The 12745-nt window shown below is 39.6% G+C and overlaps 2 protein-coding genes across 2 annotated transcripts in view; one reads left to right on the top strand and one right to left on the bottom strand.

Annotated features, from left to right (window-relative positions):
* LOC104790561 lies at positions 106-2248 on the bottom strand. The gene is made up of 2 exons (XM_010516339.2): positions 2127-2248; positions 106-1304 (listed from the first exon to the last, which is right to left on the bottom strand). Exon 2 carries the CDS (start codon positions 1202-1204, stop codon positions 413-415), a length of 792 nt encoding a protein of 263 aa, XP_010514641.1. The 5' UTR covers positions 1205-1304; positions 2127-2248; the 3' UTR covers positions 106-412.
* The window catches only part of LOC104790560 (short-chain dehydrogenase reductase 5-like), a 2892-nt gene continuing 1989 nt past the window's right edge, over positions 11843-12745 (top strand). Inside the window, exons 1-2 of the mRNA XM_010516338.1 lie at positions 11843-11927; positions 12020-12620. Of these exons, the coding sequence (XP_010514640.1) occupies positions 11914-11927; positions 12020-12620 (615 nt within the window). The 5' untranslated portion in view covers positions 11843-11913. The remainder of the gene's footprint in view (positions 11928-12019; positions 12621-12745) is intronic.

The following is a 12745-nucleotide window of genomic DNA, read 5'->3' as shown; positions in this document are numbered from 1 at the left end:
GAAAAAAAAAAAAAAAAAAAAAAAAACAAAACCACACCATTTCAATCTCTATATATATAAGGAAGAAACAATGTAGTTACATGTATACACAAACACATTTCCTAATAACATTGCATAAAATTTATACACAAATCTTATTGAGACAACCAGAAACGATCACAGAAAAATCCTCAAATAGTAGTACAATACTAATAAGTTTCTTGCAAGTGCCCTTACAACACATTCACATGTCAATTGCTCAGATTCCATAGAGCAACAACGCAATCCAAAACCACATCCATATATATAGATAAGAAATTACGAAATTGTTATACTTACATGAAGGACGGACCAGACCGATCTTGTGTCTCAGTTAATGAAGAAAAGTCGTCAAATTAGGAGTGGGAAGCTTCTAAAAGCATTCGTAGAAAGTTCATGTGACAATCTCTCGGACAAGCCAGTCGAGACAAGGATACGCGAAGTAGAGGATGAGAAACGACGGTAGAGCCAGCAAGATAGTGACTAGAATGTACATCGCCAATATGGCTGCACTGGTCGGTATTGCATAGAGTATTATCAGCAGAAATATAACAACCAATGGGAACTTTGCTGTCAACTGGACAAAGAAAACCAGAGACTTCCTCAATGAAGTTTGTATGTTGTCCCTGGGGATGCGATGATCGTTAACAGAGCCTGGTGGTTCAGGTTGACTGCGATGATGGCGATTGTGGAGACATGGAGATGGAGTTTCCCTTGTATGGTCATTGTTTCCATCTGTTTGAGCTCTACCGGGTGAGTTGCGTCTCTCTCCATTCATCCTCTCGACCATCCAAAGCACAAAGTAGTTCTTATGAGGGAACCTGAGGGTTCCTCTAAAGACAAGACGGAAGGACAATAGATTGCACCATGGGCATGAAATGAATAGAGGAAGCTGAACCGGGTGAGTAGGCAATTTCACAATAGCCCATTGAAGTCCCAAAATGCAGTTTTTACACATTGTGTGCCCACACCATAGCACGTAAGGAACGTTTTCAACAATGTTAAATGATTCCCAGCAAATAGGACACTCGAGACCTTCGTCTTTACTGCCTACAGAAGATGCATCGTCATCTGAACATTCCGCATGAGGGCGAACTGGTCTTCTTATTTCGTGTTTCGGTCCTACGTTTCCGGTAAGATAACTCGATGCTAAATTCCACATTCTGGTATCAGGGATGGATAACATGAATGCCTTTCTTAACACCAAACCCAATTCAGCCAATACCTAACTCTGACCTTCATGAAAACATAACTCAATGCTTCATCGCTTGATCCCAAAATCCATACTAGAACAAGCAAAGAGAACACATATATTAATCCTACAATAAAGATCCCAATGAAACAAGGATGCAATCTTAATTCAATATCAACTAATAAGACTAAGTGATAAACACAAATGACTAAGCAACATCACATATAGCAAAGTTTCAATTTTTATGCTCAGAATCACTATCAATTGAAGGATTCAAACGCTTGAACTAGTATTAGACCTCAAAGCTCGATCATTTCAACAGTAAAGACGCTTTGACTAGTAGTATTAGACCTCAAAGCTCGATCATTTCAGCAGTAAATACGACTCTTTTTATCTTTGAGCTAAATCTACTCAAAGGTTATGGGCATAAAACATACGTCAATCCTTTGAATGAAGAACCCAATGAAACACGGATTTCAATTGCTAACTCAGTATCAACTAATAAGACTCAGATTTTAATGCTACATTGAGCAAACCATGGCAACACAAAATGATTAAGCAACAACCTATATAGCTAAAGTTTCGATTTTTCTGCTCAAATCCAAAATCAATTATAGGATTTAAACACTTTGACATGTGTTACTTAGACCTCAAAGCTTATTAGATCATTGAGCTAAAATCTCTATTCAAAGGTTATGACTTTATTTCTATTGAGAATCATCCAATATAAAAGGGAAGAGAAAACCCAAAATTCAAAAATCACTAAAATGAGATGATCGATCACAGCATTAAGCAGCTTAATGAAGAAATCTAACCCAGATTAAGACCTAGTAGGTCAGAAGATAATGAGATAGCAATCAATGGTTTAGAAATAAACCGAACCCAAAATGAGAATGATTCAGATAAAAGATCGTACCGATTCGTTCTCAAGAGCCAGCCAAGAGGATTCGCCGGTGCGTATTTGTTTCGTACTACGTGAAAGAAGAAGATGCTCTTGAATCTTGATTCGCCAGTGTGTGTTTTGGCTAAAATATCCCAAGACTTACATTACATGTGTCCTCCGGCCTTTGTTTGGGTTGCTTTCAAAACGACGCCGTTGTTGTTTCGTCCACTAAAATTGTTTTTAAACTTTTATTTTATTTTTTTTTTACTTTTTTTGATATTTGATTGAAAAAAAATTATAAACATTACACAAACGCACCAAAACACAAATATTATTTAATAAAGGTTTTCTGGATTAGAAATATGTAAATGGTCAGTTTTTGCAATTATGCCTTTTGTAAAAACAAATTACATAATTTATGTAAGTTATTAATTATTCGAGCATCAAAGAAAGAATGTGAGGAACTTATTTGCTATTGACATTTGTATGGCATGGCTTAAAAAAAATCTGTAGTTACTTTTTAGAGGAAAACCCAGTGATTCACTGAAACAAATGGTTAAACAAACGCTAGGAATTTCATATGTTATATGGATTTGTTTAGAATGCTTTAGTGAGTCAAAACAAGCATCTCTAGTATTTATTTGTTTCATTATGGATAAAAAGAAAATTTAGAAGTCCCACAATTAGCCAAAAATAGAAAAGTTAGCAGTTTTTCTTTTCATAAGAAGAAAATAACATAAATTTTTACATTTATGTGCTTACGTTTATATGTGAACATAACAAATAGCAATTTGTTTCATTATGGATAAAAAGATGTGATATTTATATGACAATTCATCCCGTGGACTCCACTAGCTTCCTGCTAGCCGTTCAAACGAATTGTTTGTGGATCCCGCTAGTCTCCTGCTAGCCGTCCAAACGGATCCCAAGCTGGCTCTGCAGGGTATCGATCATAACCCCTCACTGTGGATATTCAAATCCACCCGAAGGTTATTGGTGTGTGAGGCGTTCCTCGAACCCTGGTCTCCACTCTTTAACAACCATCCCACATGATAAGCTGTCACCAATTGACCTCTTCTGCCGATCCTGAGCCTCTTTCATGTTCAGCCTCAGAACCAGAATCTTCTCCGAGGTCTCCTGAACAAAATCCGCACCGTAAATGCTCCTCTCCCCCACCTGAGTCCAGAATAACGGTGTACGACACGGCCTCCCATACAATGCCTCATAAGGATCCATCCCAATACTCGCCTGGTAGTTGTTGTTGTAAGCAAACTCCACCAAGCTCAAATGATTTGCCCAATGCCCACCCCAATTCAACACGTACATCCTCAGTAAATCCTCCAGAATCTGGATCGTCCTCTCCGACTGACGTCCGTCTGAGGATGGTAGGCTGTACTCATATGCACCTTCGTGCCCATCTCTGCCTGAAACGCCTTCCAGAACACCGAGGTGAACTTGGAATCTCTATCAGACACAATACTAGCAGGCACACCATGCAATATGCCTATCTCCCTCACGTACTTCTTGGCCATAACCGCTGCTCCATCAGTTTTTTTGATGGCCAGAAAGTGCGCAGACTTAGTCAAACGGTCCACAATGACCCAAATCACGTCAAACGTCCTCTACACAGGCAATCCCACCACGAAGTCCATCGTGATCATATCCCACTTCCACTCTGGAATGGGCAAACTCTGCAATAATCCACCAGGAACTTGATGCTCCGCCTTCACTAGCTGGCAAGTGTCACACTTTGCAACCCAATCGGCTACGTCCTTCTTCATCTCGACCCAGTGATAATACCGCTTGAGGTCACGGTACATCTTGGTCGCTCCTGGATGAATAGAGAACTTGCTCGAATGAGCCTCTCTCAGTATCTCCTGCCTTAAATCCTCACCCTTGGGCACACAGACCCGACCATGCACAAGGATAGTACCATTAGCAGATACCTGATATCCCGAACCCGCAGCCTTAGAGGCATTCACCAGCCCCTCATCACTCTCTTGAGCCAACCGCGCTCTACTCAACAAATCTGTTCGATCAACTGCCTCTAAACCCAAAGGTTCCTGCGAGATGTCACACAACCTCAATGCACTAATCTCACCTACCAACGCCTCCATATCCTGCTCCTGAGCCGAAGCCGCCCGCTTCCAACTAAAGGCATCTGCAACCAGGTTAGCCTTACCAGCATGGTAAGCTATGTCCAGATCATAATCCGCTACTAACTCCATCCAACGCCTCTGCTTCAAATTCAGCTTTGGCTGAGTAAAAATGTACTTCAAACTCTTGTGATCTGTAAATACATGTACCTTCCCGCCATACAAATACGTCCTCCAAATCTTCAGAGCAAAAATCATTGCTGCCATCTCTAAATCATGAGTAGGATAATTAGCCTCGTGCTTCCGCAACTGCCGCGAACCATAGGCTATAACCTTCCCATGCTGCATAAGCACACAATTGGTGACAGCTTGTCCTGTGAGAATGTTGTTAAAAGGTGGGGACTAGGGTTCGAGGAACGCCTGACGCACCAATAACCTACTGGTGGATTTGGATGTCCACAATGAGGGGTTAGGATCGATGCCCTGCAGAGACAACTTGGGGTCCGTTTGGGCGGCTAGCAGTGGGCTAGTGGGGTCCACTGGACGGGTTGTTACATAAAAGAATTGGAAAAAAAACTAATAACAAAGTACAAATGAGGTTATTTGGTAGATTGACGTTCATAGGTTATTTATAGTGTTAGTGTGATATCGAATTGAGTAAATATTGGTGAGCAATCAAAAAGATTTGATGAACTATTTCACAATATTTAATGTTTACATAAGGAGTATCTAATTAAATAGTCGTGTGTGTTTTAGTTAGTTTCTATTTGTAATATTTTAGGGTTTTGTAGAGATATTATAGAAATATTTAGTTATTACAATTTTGATTGTTATAATTTTTTTCACTAAAACATTTAAATCCTTTAAGTTAAAAAGGAAAACATAAACTGAATTCCTTAAGATATTTAAGGAATAATTGAGTTTAGGAATATTTTAGTTATTGGGAAAGATAATTATAGGAACTTAATTGATTCTATTTAGCTATTGTGATCAATTAGAAATATTCAATTAGTGTGATCGATTTTGATTTTTCATATTTAACTTAATGTTATTTTGCGTAAATATGTAGGGATCAGTTTTGTAAATAGTTTTTTAAATAAGTTAAACTTAAAGGGTATAACCCAAAAAGTACTTCAATAAAAGAGAACTTTAAGTGATTTTCTATTTTCATTGTTTATATTATTGCCGAACAATATTCAGTTACTAAAGAAGATATATACTGAATTAAATGTATAACTTCTTGTTGAAGTTAAATATTTGAGAATATTAGTTTCCTAATCAACATAAAATTGCGTTTTGCGTTTGTAGTAACTTTATTAATATTATAATAACTATGGGGATTGTAATTTTTTGTTTTGGAAAATCAGTTGTATCATTTAAATTTGAGAGATTATACATAATTTTGGCTATTTTATGGGAATAAAACTTTAATGGATAGAGTAGTTTTTGGAAAAACCGGAACGTATAGATGTTGTCTAGATTTTATGGCAAGAAATGTAACAAATGTTGGTCGATTTAAGAAGGTTTAATAATTGAAATTCTCTACATTGTTATTATTGGAAATTATTTAGAAGTTAATGTTGTAAAATAAAAAGTAAATAAGCAAAACTTAAATGGCATAACACAAAATGTACTTCAAAAATGTTAATATAGATATTAGAATTTTGTGCAAACTACATATTAACTTTATTAAATAGGTAAGCTTAGCTGGAACTGTGGAAGGCTTATACAACAAATACTGTAGATTTACTACTGACAAATGACAATAATGTGGTTTGGTGAAGATTATAGTAAAGAACATGAGGAACGTTGACATATTTTATATGTGAAATGCGCAACTCTTGGTTACACTTTGAAATCTCACCCAAAAATAAATGTATATTAGCGAATATATTAAAAGAGTAAAAAAAAAAAACAATTTAACAAAGCAAATCAAACAAAATCTTTTTAAAGATTTTGCAAAGATGAAAAAAAAACACAAAACAATGTAAAGAGTCAAGACTTAGGCAAGTGGTTCCATGTCTCACGTCTTTACAAACTACAAAAAGGATATGTCAGTGGCAAACAAAACAATGTCAAGTGCTCTATCTCATAAGATTAATTTAGCTACTTGATAGGATGGGCAAGATCATAATTTGATTTCGGCACGAGGAAGTGTCATAACAAATTTTAGAAGCTTGTATATATCTTGTGATTTCTTCTTTTGAGAGAGTAACCATACTACCACTCAATCATACCAATTATAATTGGCAAGTAAAATGATCAACAACAATTGTGTGACATTTTTATAACCAATGAAAAAAAGGTGGAAAGTCTACACTCCACATTTTTGTTTTGTCAACAAATGATTAGCTCAAACAAATCAATTAGAAGGAAAATTGTTTACAAACATAATATGATGCGGAGAAAGACGGGCTTGACGTACCAGAGAATCCATTCTCACACTCCACATATTATCAAATTATATATATATATATATATATATATATTTTAAAGGTTAGTATAGCCATCATTTAACAAATTTTGCAGGAACTTCTGGACACCTCAAATTGATGCGTTGATTCTTCTGGAGGCAGAGTTGTTACATGAGTTTGATATGGTGTTAGCTCAGGAGGAGATTCTTCTCGACTTTTTTAGCTCTGTTGTTTTGCCTCCTGAGATGACTGATGCCGTAGTGGTTCATATCGCAAAAGTGCTAAAACCGGAGCTGATTACACTGTTCAGACCGATAATTTTGTGTAATGTCTTATTTAAGACCATCACGAAAGCTATGGTGGGACGGCTTAAGGGTGTAATGAAGAGAATTATTGGTCCGACACAGACAAGTTTTATGCCAGAAATATTAAGTTCTGAAAATATTATTGTTGTTCAAGAAGCGGTGCACTCAATGAGACGTAAGAAAGGGCTGAAAGGCTGGATGCTTCTGAACCTTGATCTGGAAAAGGCATATGACAGAGTAAGATGGGATTTTCTACAGGATACGTTGCAGGTTGTGGGTTTATCAGAGGAATGGACAAAATGGATCATGCAATTTGTTGGTGGTCCATCAATGAGTCTACTTTGGAATTGTGAAAGGACAAAATCTTTCAAGCCACAGCGTGGTTTGAGGCAGGGGACCCGTTATCCCCATACTTGTTTGTGCTTTGTATAGAGAGGCTTTGTCAGTTGATTGAAGGATCAATCCAGGAAAAGAAATAGAAGCCGATCAAATTATCTAGGCTGGGACCAAGGTTATCGCATATTCTCTTTGCAGATGGCTTGATCCTGTTTGCGGAGGCTTCTGTCTCTCAAATTCGGGTAATATGGGGGGTGTTGGAGCGGTTTTTTTTGGCGTCTGGTCAAAAGGTTAGCCTCGAGAAATCGAAGATCTTTTTCTGATAATATTTCACGGGACTTGGGCAAGTTGATAAGTGAGGAGAGTGGGATCAAATCAACAAAAGAGATGGGGAAGTATCTTGGTATGCATGTTCTTCACAAGCGTATGAATAAAGAGACCTTTGGTGATGTCTTAGAAAGATTCGGGTCGCGTTTGGCAGGCTGGAAAGGTCGCATGTTGAGTTTTGCGAGAAGGTTGACACTCACAAAATCTATTTTGTCTTCTATTCCAATGCACACAATGAGTACCATCAAGCTCCCGCAGAGTGTACTAGAGGACTTAGATAAAGGGTTTCGTAATTCTTTATGGGGAAGCATGTCGGAGAAAAAGAAACAGAATTTAGTGGCTTGGCAGCGAGTATGTAAACCGAAGTGTGAAGGGGTTCTTGGTTTGAGGACATCAAAGGACATGAATAAAGCATTGATTGCAAAAGTGGGATGGAGAGTGTTAAATGAGCAGAACAGTCTTTGGGCTCAGGTAGTAAGAAGCAAATACATAGTTGGGGACATACATGATTCTTCTTGGATGTCTGTCAAGAGTAACTGGTCCTCCACGTGGAGGAGTGTGGGAGTGGGATTACGAGAGGTGGTGAGTCGAGGACACAGTTGGGTTGTGGGTGATGGGCGACAGATCTTGTTCTGGAAAGATACTTGGTTAGCTGGTAAGCCGCTTGTGGAGCGTACTATAAACGCGTTGCCATCTGGTTTCGACCGAGTCACAACTCGGGAATTATGGAGGGATGGGCAGGGTTGGGATTTCTCACTCATATTACCTTTTGTGTCTGAGTATATCAGACTTGAGCTGATGGCAATGGTGTTGGATAGTTTTAATAGGCGAAGGATCGTTTGGCATGGGGGAAGATTCAGCTGGAAAATTTACAGTGAAGTCTGCATATAGGTTCTTGACACGGGATGCTGTTTCAAGGCAGAATATGTTTGGTTTCTATTAGAGGAAATGGCGAGTGGTAGCACCTGAGCGGGTGAAGCTTTTTCTCTGGTCAGTTGTACAGTAGGTAATCATGACAAATGCAGAGCAGAAGCGGCGACATTTAAGTGATTCTGATGTGTGTGAGGTGTGTCGCGGGGGTATTGAGACCATAATTCACGTCCTTCGGGACTGTCCAGCAATGGCTGGGATTTGGTCTCGTAGTCTTCCACCTAGCAAGCGACGGAGCTTTTTTGGTGCCTCCTTGCTTGAGTGGGTTTATGATAATTTGGGACAAGGGTTAGTGACTAAAGAGGGAGATTAGTCCACGATGTTTTCTATGGCGGTTTGGTAGGTTGGAAATGGAGGTGTGGGAATGTGTTTGGGGATAAGAGGTTATGTCGAGATAGATTTTGCTTCGTTAAAGATCTTGCTGAGGAAGTGTCACTAGCTCACTGGTGACTACATGTTAATGCTATCGGGGAACAGGGAGTGGGGAAGCAAATTGGATGGGTGACACCGGAACTGGGGTAGTTTAAATTGAACACTAATGGTGCTTCACGGGGGAACTCGGGGTATGCAGCGGCAGGTGGAGTGATACGGGATACGGAGGGTGATTGGTGTGGGGGGTTTGCAGTTAATATTGGGGTTTTTACAGCACCGTTGGCCGAACTGTGGGGGTGTGTACTATGGCATGTATGAAGCTTGGGAGAAGCGAGTCACGCAGTTGGAGGTCGAGGTGGACTCCGAAATAGTTGCTAAGTTTCTCTTGACCAGGATCGAGGATTCTCATCCCCTGTCTTTCCTGGTACGTCTGTGGAATGGCTTTATCTCTAGGGACTGGATAGTCTGCTTTCGTCATGTGTATAGGGAAGCTAACCGTCTAGCTGACGGGTTAACAAACTATGCTTTCACGTTACCACTTGGTTTTCATGGTTTTGCTTTAGTTCCAAATGTTGTTTCTCAATTGTTACATGAGGATGATGTTGGTCGTACATAAATGTGATGACTAAATTTGTAGTTCTGTTTAATTTTTCTTAATAAAGCTGGGGGCTTTGCCCCCGTGTTCCACAAAAAAAAACAAATTTTGTAGTGGATTTAAAGTATGACATAGTTGGGATTACGAGAGGTGATGAATCGAGGACACAGTTGGGTTGTGGGTGATGGGAGATAGATCTTGTTCTGGAAAGATACATGGTTAGCTGGTAAGCCGCTTGTGGAGCGTACTATAGGCGCATTGCCATCTGGTTTCGACCGAGTCACAGCTCGGGAAAAATGGAGGGATGGGCAGGATTGGGATTTCTCACTCATATTACCTTTTGTGTCTGAGTATATCATACTTGAGCTTATGGCGGGGGTGTTGGATAGTTTTACTGGGGCGAAGGATCGTTTGGCATAGGGGGTAGATTCAGCAGGAAAATTTACAGTGAAGTCCGCATATAGGTTCTTGACACAGGACGTTGTTTCAGGACAAAATATGTCTAGTTTCTATCAGATGATATGGCGAGTGGTAGCACCTGAGCGGGTGAAGCTTTTTCTTTGGTCAGTTGTACAACAGGTAATCATGACAAATGCAGAGCGGAAGCAGCAGCAATTAAGTGATTTTGATGTGTGTGAGGTGTGTCATGGGGGTATTGAGACAATAATTCGAGTCCTTCCGGACTTTCCAGCAATGGTTGGGGTTTGGTCTCGTATTCTTCCACCTAGCAAGCGACGGAGCATTTTTGGTGCCTCCTTGCTTGAGTGGGTTTATGACAATTTGGGACAAGGGTTAGTGACTAAAGAGGGAGATTGGTCCACGATGTTTTCTATGGCGGTTTGGTGGGGTTGGAAATGGAGGTGTGGGAATGTGTATGGGGATAAGAGGTTATGTCGAGATAGAGTTCGCTTCGTTAAAGATCTTGCTGAGGAAGTGTCATTAGCTCACTCTTGACTGCATGTTAATGCTATCGGGGAACAGCGAGTGGACAACCAAATTGGCTGGGTGACACCGGAACTGGGGTGGTTTAAATTGAACATTGATGGTGCTTCACGGGGGAACCCAAGGTATGCAGCGGCAGGTGGAGTGATACGGGATAAGAAGGGTGATTGGTGTGGGGGGTTTGCAGTTAGTATTGGGGTTTGGACAGCACCGTTGCCCGAACTGTGGGGTGTGTACTATGGCATGTATGCAGCTTGGGTGAAGCGAGTCACGAGATTGGAGGTTGAGATGGACTCCGAAATAGTTGCTAAGTTTCTCTTGACCGGGATCGAGGATTCTCATCCATTGTCTTTCCTGGTACGTCTGTGCTACAAATTTATCTCTAGAGACTGGAAAGTCTGCTTTTGTCATGTGTATAGGGAAACTAACCGTCTGGCTGACGGGTTAGCAAACTATGCGTTCACGTTACCACTTAGTTTTCATGGTTTTACTTTAGTTCCAAATGTTATTTATCAATTGTTACATGAAGATGTTGTTGTTCATATATGGATGAGATGAGTACGTTTGTAGTTATGTTTAATTTTTCTTAATAAAGTTGGGGATTCTGCCCCTGTATTCCACCAAAAAAACAAATTTTGTAGTGGATTTAAAGTATGACATTATTTCGATTGACTAAATAAGATGATTTAGTAAATTTCTGCGTTAATTGAACAATTCATATTCAAATAGAAACCAGTAAACAATCACTACCATCTGGTGAGAAATACTGTTTTGCAAGACAGAATATTATAGATATATGACGAAAACGTTAATATCACTCTCTTAACAAAATGGACTAATACCACCAAATATTGATGGAAATCCGCAAGCGTCTTTAGTGACAAAAAAAAACCCCGATTTAAATGAGTTTTTAACCTTCGGCATGTGATTTTCCCGATGAACAAATAGGAAAGAAAAAGACGCTAAGGAAGAAGCAGAACATGGCCACTGACTCCGTGACTCGTATATCCCGTCATTAGTGGACAGAATCTGGCTTATTTAACTATATAGCATCGTTAAGTGCATCTGAAACACATATTTTAATCTTATCAAGACCGTCGATAATATTATTATTATTATTATTATTATTATTATTATTATTATTATTATATATATTTTTTTTTTGGCTCTTTATAAAACTTAAGAGCAAGTGTTGAGTTATGTATGGTGATGAACAATCAATATTAGTAATTTTTTTGTATATGCTGACAACGCTGGAGAATTAAATAAGCGACAATAATGTAGTTTGTTAACACCAAATAATATATATAACCAAGAAAATAATAATATATAACGTAGTTTTTAATTATTAAGAGCGTGAGAAACGTCGAAGTAAATTAAATAGTTAAATGCGCAATTATTGGTTATCTTCGACATTATATATATCCTTCGAAATCTCTCAGTTCAAAGATACGTTCACAAATTTTAGTGGTGATATTTAAAGGTAAAAAATACGACAAAACAATGTCGGGAGTAAGGCAAGTGTTTCATCTCTTACAATCATTATGCATACATACTATACATACGTACGTTTAATTTATTAACTTGTCTATTATTTTTTTATATACAGAAGGTTAGATGGCAAGATCGTAATCATAACAGGCGGAGCTAGCGGAATTGGAGCTGAAGCGGCTAGGTTGTTCACGGACCATGGAGCTAAAGTGGTCATCGTTGACTTACAAGAAGAGCTTGGTCAAAACGTTGCCGTTTCCATAGGGCTAGACAAAGCAAGTTTTTACCGTTGCGATGTAACGAACGAGACAGAAGTCGAGAACGCCGTCAAGTTCACCGTTGAAAAACATGGGAAGCTTGACGTTCTGTATAACAACGCCGGTATCTTGGAACAGGCCGGAAGCTTTCTTGATTTGGATCTTGAGCGCTTTGATCAAACGATCGCGGTCAACGTTCGCGGTGCGGCTGCTTTTATCAAACACGCGGCTCGTTCCATGGTAGCTAGTGGAACTCGTGGCTCAATCGTGTGTACGACGAGTGTTGCAGCCGAGATCGGTGGCCCGGGACCTCATAGTTACACGGCGTCTAAGCACGCGCTTCTCGGGCTGATTAGGTCAGCGTGTGGTGGGTTGGGGCAGTATGGTATTAGAGTCAACGGGGTTGCACCGTACGCGGTTGCGACGGGTTTGACTAGCATCAATGAGGAAACAGCGAAGATGGTTGAAGGATATTGTGAAGCTACTGGGAATCTCAAAGGTGTGGCGCTTAAAGCACGTCATGTGGCTGAAGCTGCTCTGTTTCTGGCTTCTGATGAATCTGTTTATATCAGCGGTCAGAATTTGGC

Source organism: Camelina sativa, chromosome 6, assembly GCF_000633955.1.
Source record: "Camelina sativa cultivar DH55 chromosome 6, Cs, whole genome shotgun sequence".
NCBI lineage: Eukaryota > Viridiplantae > Streptophyta > Magnoliopsida > Brassicales > Brassicaceae > Camelina > Camelina sativa.
The sequence above is the reverse complement of the archived record's forward strand: the minus strand, read 5'-3'. Positions and strand labels throughout refer to the sequence as shown.

Coding starts and splice junctions, on each gene's coding strand:
- LOC104790561 (XM_010516339.2), bottom strand. CDS start 1,204: ATGTTATCCATCCCTGATACCAGAATGTGGAATTTAGCATCGAGTTAT.